The sequence below is a fragment of the Garra rufa genome, chromosome 11 (assembly GCF_049309525.1).
Source record: "Garra rufa chromosome 11, GarRuf1.0, whole genome shotgun sequence".
Taxonomy (NCBI): Eukaryota; Metazoa; Chordata; class Actinopteri; order Cypriniformes; family Cyprinidae; genus Garra; species Garra rufa.
The window spans coordinates 19,190,941-19,200,634 of record NC_133371.1 but is presented as its reverse complement, the minus strand read 5'-3'; the positions used below and the strand labels follow the sequence as shown (position 1 = coordinate 19,200,634).

General features: G+C 37.1%; 1 protein-coding gene across 1 annotated transcript in view; it reads right to left on the bottom strand.

Annotated features, from left to right (window-relative positions):
• Positions 1-4,187: 4,187 nt before the first annotated feature.
• The window catches only part of LOC141345750 (differentially expressed in FDCP 8 homolog), a 61,755-nt gene continuing 56,248 nt past the window's right edge, over positions 4,188-9,694 (bottom strand). Inside the window, exon 5 of the mRNA XM_073850644.1 lies at positions 4,188-5,498. Coding sequence (XP_073706745.1) covers positions 5,414-5,498 — 85 coding nt within the window. The 3' untranslated portion in view covers positions 4,188-5,413. The remainder of the gene's footprint in view (positions 5,499-9,694) is intronic.

Here is a 9,694-nt window from a genome sequence, read left to right as displayed (position 1 = left end):
GAAATGAGAAACAGGAAGTGTCTAATAACTGTTGCACACATTGCCTGATTCTGATGAAACTTCACCAGTTTGTTCGTTGTATGATGCCGATTCCATAAAGGTGACTATTATGAGTCAAAGTTATAGCGCCACCAACTGGCAGCAGGAAGCGTGTCATTTTCAAAATGCTTTGAAATCAGCCTCTTAATTTTACTTGATTTTCTTTAAACTTCATCAAAATCATGTCAAAACACGGCCGATAAGAATATGTAAAGGGGTCGATGGTAAATCAAATGCTGTTGCCATGGCAACGTCTCAAACTTTAAAATTAGATTCCTGTCTTTTCGAGGCAGATAACATGCTTAGAATTTCATGAAACTCAACACACACATCAATATTAATGATAGTTAGACACTGGCAAGAGGTCATAAATGGGCGTGGAGCAGGCACTCTATAGCGCCATCTTTTGACAAAAGTTGGGGGGTTAGTTTTTCCTACAGTCACCAAACTCTGTACATATATTGTTCTCATCAATCTGGACAACTTTCTAAATCAAACCCATTAGCTACGACCAACAGGAAGCCGGCTATTTTGATTTGAATGTGGATTTTTGGAAAAATCAGGCTGTAAACAAATTCACACTTCTACTAAGAACAACAAGCTGTTCACACCAAACTTTTTTACCATGAAGAGAAGATTCTGAAGATGCTAAATTGCGAGCGGATTTGGGATATCTTGAACGGTGTTCACGTGGTAATTTTTTAAAGATATAGTAAAAAAGATAACCGTAATTTTTTTATATCTTTAAAGTGCAGCATCCAAACTCTTTAAAACTTTTTTTCACACAGAGATCTAATCATTCTGAGCAAGTTCTGTTAATATCAATTTAATTCAAGCTTCCATGAATTAAAGAAAATTAAAAAAAAGAAATCAGAAACCTGCTGTCACTCTGCCTGAGTGTCACCAGTCACCACAGAGTGACTGAAGACAGACTGAAGGGGGGAGGGGTGAAAGGGAGGGAGAGAGAGAGAGTGGAACATGCTGTCTTGCTAAAGACCATCTTTGAGGAAGAAATGCACATTGATGTTTAATCTACATAAATATGTCTGATCTTTGAGAGTCTAATCTTTGAGAAAATATAAAGGGTCACTAACTCTTTCATTGTTTGTATTTTGCAGTTGTTGTTTTTTTATTTAGTTTTTACTGAACTATACCACGAACTTTTCCTATTCAGTCACATAGCAAAAGATTAAGACAAATACAAATTTTAAGCATGAGTGATTTATCTTCATTGATAGACATTTATTTTCATAGTGTTATTTATTGAATATAAAATTTAAATTAACAATTTCAAGACAAACTTTGACAACAAAACAAACTTTGCTGTTATCTGTTCAAAACATCTGAAAATTGTACCATTTTAAGATGAATTATATTTATATATCGCCCCATTACAATACTTCACTTGATTTTTAAAGATATTTTGAAAGAATTAAGCGTTTATAGAGCACTTTATTGTGTATTGCTGTACACCCACATGAACTGTGTTCATGTTCATGTTAATTAACAGTACATAAACTAATGTTAAAAGATACTAATTTACCTTTAAACAATATATGAATACTTTTTTTAGCTTAATATTAATTAACATTAATAAATACTATTTAATCATTGTTCATGATATAGTTAATGTTAACAAATGAAACTGAATGGCAAAATTTTATATATTGTGTGTATGTGTCTGTGTGTTGATTTTAAAGTGTAACCCTTTCAATTCTGTAAACTTCCAAATCCAAACCGGCTGAGGGTTACTGTGAATGCATGTGCCAACTGGGCACCGTTTTCCGAATTGATTCTTAGTTATGTAGTGCTTAATAGTGATGTCTTATAACAGGAGTCACCAGCAAAGCAATATCCACACACAAATTGAACAGAAAGGTAACGATGACATTTAAGCAGAAATGGTGAACGTAATGCAAGCAATAATAACATTTTGTTATCATCATGAAATACATGTTCTTATCATCATCATCATCAGAATATAGGGAAAATGTAGCATATTGGTTCACAGTTGGCATTTATCTGAAGTCCTTGCAGGGGGTTAGGTTTATAGCAAACTCCTCCTAGACATTTAATGAAATCAACATTATATTTGGTCAGTCTGATCTAGAGGCCTTAGAGATGTTAAATTGTGAAGATCTTGAGTTTCGTTAAAGGGCATGTCCGTGGCGGCCGACAAAGTTTCTTGTTTCGCCATGGACATAGAAGTTGTTATAACTCAGCCATAAAATGTCCGATCTCCCTCAAACATAACAGTTTTGGTAAGAGACCTGGCCTGAAGACACCTAAAGGCCAATATTCACATTATCATAGCACCACCTGTTGGCAGCAGGATATATCATATCTTTCACTAACTCAAACATACCAAGGTCAATCTGCACCAAACTTCATATGTTTGATAATAGTGCTGGCCTGAACACATCTACATGTCAATAATCAGTTATAGGCATAGCGACACCAGCCTGGCAGCGGCAAGTTTGGCACATTTAAATGACTTATGACATATTTCTCCTATATTTACTGTATTAAAAGCATACTGCCCACCGTTTGCTGTTTTCCTAAAGCCACCGGTCAGCCCGGGTGCGAGGGCCCGTTCATCGCTGCTTGAAGCTTTAATTATTATTATTATTTTTTTTTTTCAATGTTTTGGGGGATTTTGGGGCCCTTAATATACACGAAAACTGGGGAGGGGTCACCTGGGGGGGGGGGGTGGGGGGGTGGCACAGCGTTAAAAATTGCGACTTTTGCGGGGCCCTGAAGCGCCCACCGATTGACCTACAGTCACCAAAATTCATACACATTTAGAACTCATCGGGCTGAACAAGTTTCGTGCTCACAGTCCATGCTTCACCTAACAGGAAGTCAGCTATTCAGGGATGTCTAAAAAGCGCATGCAATGGAATTTGAAATACTCCTCTTAGGCCTTTCCACCGATGGCCACCAAACTCGGTCAGCATGACCTCAAGACATTGGGGACGCAAAATTGCCAAGGGATTTTTGATATCTCGAATGGTTTCACCGTGGCGGGGCGACAAATTTATGGCGAGAAATGAGAAACAGGAAGTGCCTAATAATTTTGACACACTGTCTGATTTTGACCAAACGTCAGCAGTTTGTTCGTCGTCTGATGCCGATCACAGAAATGTGACTATTATGAGTCAAAGTAATAGCGCCACCAACTGGCAGCAGGAAGTGTGTTGTTTGAAACGTTTTCCAAAACACTTTTAAATCAGCCTCCTAATTTTACTCAATTTGCTTCAAACTTCATCAGAATAATATCAAAACACGGCCGATGAGAATCTGTAAAGGGGTCCTTGATAGATCAAACGCTGTTGCCGTGGCAACATGTCAAACTTTAACATTTGTTTCCTGTGTTTTTGAGGCAGATATCATGCTTAGAAATTCATGAAACTCAACACACACACATCAGTATTAATGATAGTAAAACACTGGCAAAAACTCATAAATGGGCGTGGAGGAGACACTCTATAGCGCCACCTTTTGACAAAAGTTGTAGGGTTAGTTGTAGCTACAGACATCAAACTCGGTCGGTCTATTGGTCTCATCAAGCCGGACAACTTTCTAATTTACACCCATTAGCTACGACCAACAGGAAGTCGGCTATTTTGATTTGAATGTGGATTTTTGGAAAAATATGGCTTTTTATTTTTTGCTTGAGTGCAGTCATATAGTTTAATCTCTGTTACATTCTCTCCGTGAAACTGCTATATAAATACAATAAATAAATGAAAACAAACAAAACACTAACTCGTAATACAACGTTTACATTAGTAAACTGCAGTAATGTTAGTTATACCGATCTTTGAATGTGAATATAATGCATGTGAAACGTTAGTAAGCTTACAGTATATATAATTTAACAAAATACAAACACAAAGTATAAAAAAATAACGAATATAAATGATAGAATTACAAGCACAGCTTCTTAAGGGGTTTACACAACAGAAACACGCGATCTCACTGCTGCGAAATGGCTGCTGTGCTTTCATGCATTTCAAATAAAGTTTCATCATACTGAATTTTAATTTAACCTATGTCCAACAGCGCCATCCAGAGGGGAGTGAAAAAGTAGTGTTAGACATGGCATAATAACTATTGTCACACGGAGTCAGACTGAGACGTGCGGATCTATTTGCAGCATTTATTTATAATCGTCAACAGGCCTGAATAATCACCAGAAAACAGGAACAACGTAGGTAATCCGGGAAACAGTTCGATAGACAGGCAATGGTCGCAATGGCAGGAAGCGTCAACGGGGTACACAGTCCAGAGTCATACACAGATAATCCAACACAGAGAGAAACGCTTAGAATTACGACCATATGGAACAATAAGACCTCGCAAGGAAGTGTGTGTGTCTGTGGCTTAAATGCATGTGGGTAAATGTGAAACAGGTGATTGCAGCAATCAGTTCAGTGGGAAACAAGGAGCAGCTGAGTGCAGTGATTGGTGCAGTGGCTTATGGGGATTGCAGTCCAGAATGTGTGTGCAAGAGTTCATGATGAGAAGACAGACCAGATACATGACAACTATATTGTATCAGTGGTCATTATTATGTTCAGATGAAATTAGAATTAAGGAAAGCAAAGTCATTCAGTATCTATGCCATTTATCTTATCTATGGTGAAGAGGAAATAATTAATTAAGGTGTTAAGGTTATCTTACCCTACTTTAGTAATGCTAAAAGCAAGGCTGGAAGACAGCTGAACATGTTCCATTTTTTGTTTTAATGATGATTTGTGTAAAGATACCTTGATGTTGGACTTCATAACATTTTATATGTTCTCTTGCACATTTAGCTATTACAAATAATATTAAATAGCATTCTGCCATTTAATAGCATACAATTTTACACCAAGTAATTACATTACAAAAGACTCCATTCTGGGATATTCGTAAACCAGAAATAGTTGCACAACATATGTTCTTGAATATTATCTACAATTTTTTAAGCCACAGTGCATTATGGGGATGTAACTATAAAGTAGAACATAGTGTTGCTTTTGTATTTTTTCTGGTCCTTTAAAAAGCATGCTATCAAGGTTTACATGTAGGCAGAAATCAAACTGATCTCACATTCACAGTCTTAGGAGGAACATGCCACTGGTAAATTTTGACATACATGATTTCTCTTTGGACTGAAGACATGTGACAGTAATTAATTTTATTTATTTACAGGAAAACAGATGGAAACTTCTTGTTATGCCGATCACACTTTATTAATTTAAATTCAGAAGCTGACAGGAGCATGGTAAAAACCTCAAGAACAAATATACTGAAGATGTTACAAGATGCACTTCTGACGCTCAGGATCTTTCACACTGTTTGAGATGCATCCATTTGTCAGGCTGATCTACTGGTTCTGAGACTCCTCATGCTGCCGTTCCAGCATTCTTGCACAGCGCGGACATGTGGTTGAATTATCATAGTAACAATCCCTGAAATAGACAATCATTTCACAATCAAGAACAAAAGAAAAACTTAGAAGAACTGAACAGGTACATAAATACATTCAGTTGCTGCATTACAAGAATCTTGAATTCTCAGCATTGCCACAATTTTTCATATTAAGGTCAACTTCTGTCATGGTGAAAACAGCAAGTCAAATACATTTACTGGATATCAAACTAACTTTAGGGCATTAGCCAGACCATGCCACAGACATATGAAGGTTTCTACTGCTCTCTTATTTAATTAATTAGATTTAATTTCAGACAAACATTGTATGGCTTGTAACATCTTGTGATCCATGACAATAAGTAAAAAAAAATATTACATTATTAAAAATATAACTTTTTTAAAAAAAGCAGAAAATGACTAGACACCAAATGTACTGTACCTACAATTAAAGAATCACCCATGTGTTAATAGTCAGACTCATTGCGCTTGTGATTATCCTTTAAATAGATTGTTCACCAAAAATTATATGTACAGGTGCTGGTCATATAATTAGAATATCTTCAAAAAGTTGATTTATTTCACTAATTCCATTCAAGAAGTGAAACTTGTATTGTAATGTATACATTCATTCCACACAGACTGATATATTTCAAGTGTTTATTTATTTTAATTTTGATGATTATAACTGACAACTAATGAAAACCCCAATTCAGTATCTCAGAACATTACTTTAGACCAATACAAAGAAAGGATTTTTAGAAATCTTGGTCAACTGAAAAGTATGAACATGAAAAGTGTGAGCATGTACAGCACTCAATACTTAGTTGGGGCTCCTTTTGCCTGAATTACTGCAGCAATGCGGTGTGGCATGGTGTCGATCAGTCTGTGGCACTGCTCAGGTTATGAGAGCCCAGGTTGCTCTGCTAGTGGCCTTCAGCTCTTCTGCTTTGTTGGGTCGGGCACATTGCATCTTCCTCTTCATAATACCCTATAGATTTTCTATGGGGTTAAGGTCAGGTGAGTTTGCTGGCCAGTTAAGAACAAGCATACCATGGGCCTTAAACCAGGTACTGGTAGCTTTGGCACTATGTGCAGGTGCCAAGTCCTGTTGGAAAATGAAATCTGCATCTCCATAAAGTTGGTCAGCAGCAGGAAGCATGGAGTGCTCTAAAACGTCCTGGTATGCAGCTGCGTTGACCTTGGACCTCAGAAAACACAGTGGACCAACACCAGCAGATGACATGGCACCCCAAACCATCACTGACTGTGGAAACTTTACACTGGACCTCAAGCAACAATGTTTCTGTGCTTCTCCTCTCTTCCTCTAGACTCTGGGACCCTGATTTACTTTCATCAGAGAACATAACTTTGGACCACTCAGCAGCAGCCCGGTCCTTTTTTTTGTTGAGACGCTTCTGACGCTGTCTGTTGTTCAAGAGTGGCTTGACACAAGGAATGTGAAAGCTGAAACCCATGTCTTGCATACGTTTGTGCGTAGTGGTTCTTGAAGCACTTACTCCAGCTGCAGTCCACTCTTTGTAAATCTCCCCCACATTTTTGAATAGGTTTTGTTTCACAATTCTCTCCAGGGTGCGGTTATCCCTATTGCTTGCACACTAATTTCTACCACATCTTTTCCTTCCCTTCACCTCTCTATTAATGTGCTTGGACACAGAGCGTCTTTTGCAATGACCTTTTGTGTCTTGCCCTCCTTGTGCAAGGTGTCAATGGTCGTCTTTTGGACAACTGTCAAATCAGCAGTCTTCCCCATGATTGTGTAGCCTACAGAACTAGACTGAGAGACCATTTAAAGGCCTTTGCAGGTGTTTTGAGTTAATTAGCTGATTAGAGTGTGGCACCAGGTGTCTTCAATACTGAACCTTTTCACAATATTAAAATTTTCTGTTATACTGAATTGGAATACAAAATTTTTAAATGAAAGTATGCGTCCTTGAGATCATTTGTCGATAACCAATCCCCTGATTGGATCGAAGAAAACAATCATTGATTGTCAGCATTCTGAACAATCTTAGAAAGTGGTTCTGCCCGCAAAGATCTAGAATGGACACAACACCCCGTCATTTCTGGGAACCAGAAATATTGGATATAGCAGCTCGACTCTCTGTCTAGGAGGGGAGATGTTCTACGTTCTCCTTGTTCAGCAGAGCTTGCAATTCCAGTGTCAACAAATGGACTCTTTTGTGTGGGCAGCAGTTTCTAATGGACGGAAATGTTGACGCACTCACCAAAAAACAAAAAAACAAAAAAAAAACATAGAAGCTGAAATCCAAAAGGCCAAATACTTCTCTGTAGTTGTAGATTCAACAACAGATCTTTCTCATGTAGACCAGCTGACTTTTATTTTTAGATTCGTAAATGCTGAAGGCAAAGAAGTTGAGCGATTTCTTGGATTTCAACCCCTCTATAGCCACACAGGTGCAAGCCTTGCAGAATGCGTAATAGAAATGGTGTGAGACTTGGGGTTGGACTTGGCAAATTGCCGCGGGCAAAGTTAGGATAATGTAATATGGCCGGCAATTATAACAGACTTCAAGCACACCTGCAAATGCGAAACTCTTTGATTCACTATATTCCCTCTGCCGGTCATTCTTTAAATCTTGTAGGTGTCAACAACATAGATGATCGCTGTGAGGAGGTCATTTCTTTTTTTTTTTTTTTGATTTATTACAATCACTTTATACATTTTGCAGCGCATCTACTCATCGCTGGAACAGGGTAATTCATGACAAAGACATTAACATTAGTCTGTCTCTTAAATCTCTGTGTAGCACAAGACGGAGCTGCAGGGCTGATTCCACAAAAGCTAAACATGAAAATTACAATGCAGTTAGAGAAGCACTTGCAAAAATTGCTGAAATTTTTGACGAGAAGGCAAACACTAGACGTGATGCTGCCACACTTGTCTGTAAGCTAAATCAGCTGGAAACAGGGTTGATGACAATATTGTGGGAGAGGGTGTTGACCAGATTTAAGGCAACAAGCGTTCATCTACAAAAAAGTGACATCGACTTAGCAACTGCTTTTGAACTTTTGCAGTCGTTAAATTCTTAAGTTCTTATCTAACAGTCCCTTTTTTCATAGCTTTTGCCAGCTCTGAGACAGTTACATGGTATTTCTCCTACTCTTTTTTTCGAGTAAAAATTAACTTATTACAAATTAAAAATTTAAAGGCCTGATTATTTCAGGAGCCTTGTCACAAGTCCATTGTTTTTGAATGTCAATGTTATGTCTTTATTTGGTAAGTGACATTTTTTTTTTCACAGTTAATACAATGATTTGGTATTACTCTTGTACCACTGTCCTCTTTCATGCTAAGAAATAATTCTCCTGACATATCTCTCTCAAGTGGTTTCATTGTTGTCAGTATGATTCAGTGGGCTATATAACACTTAAAATGGTCAAGAAATTGCTTATTTTATACACTTTTGGTTCAACATACTTACTTATTGATCAAAATTTTCCTTAACCTTACACCAGAAATTTAGTTTTATTTAGTAACTTTCAGGAGGGTGTACTCATTTTTGCAACACAACATTTGATCACTTTAATAAGAAAACAGTATTTTCCTGAATAATTTGAACATTCTTCTTTGGTTACTGATCAAGCAGACTTGCTGGAATATTATATCTCTAAATAAAACTTAAATGTTTTCTAAGAAAAGAGTAATTGCTGATTTTGTTAAGTTTCAGAGGAGGTGTACTAATTTTGGGTGAACTATGCCTTTAAAGAATCATTTGAAGTATGTGCTTTAGATGCTTTTTATGTATATATCTCATATCTTTTTATATCTCTCTACAACATACTATTTTAAAATAACGTATTATTTCATCAATCAGGTTCTTTCTGATTATTGCACAATGCTATCTTAATATAGGTCTGTTTTACTTATGGCCATGAGAAAAATATGTTTATCATAGAATCTCAAGGTCATTATTTTAAGCTCCATGGTCGAAAGGTACAGTGGGGAAAATAATTATTTGATCCCCTGATTATTTGATTATTTAATGAGTGAAATAAGTATTTGCAAAACATGACATGTACCTTGGTGGCAAAACCCTATTTGGCAATCACAGAGATCAGACATTTCTTGTAGTTGGCCACCAGGTTTGTACATATTTCAGGAGGGATTTTGTCACAATCCTCTTTGCAGTTCCTCTCCATATCATTAAGGTTTCGAGGCTGACATTTGGCAACTCGTCCTTTTGATGCGGTG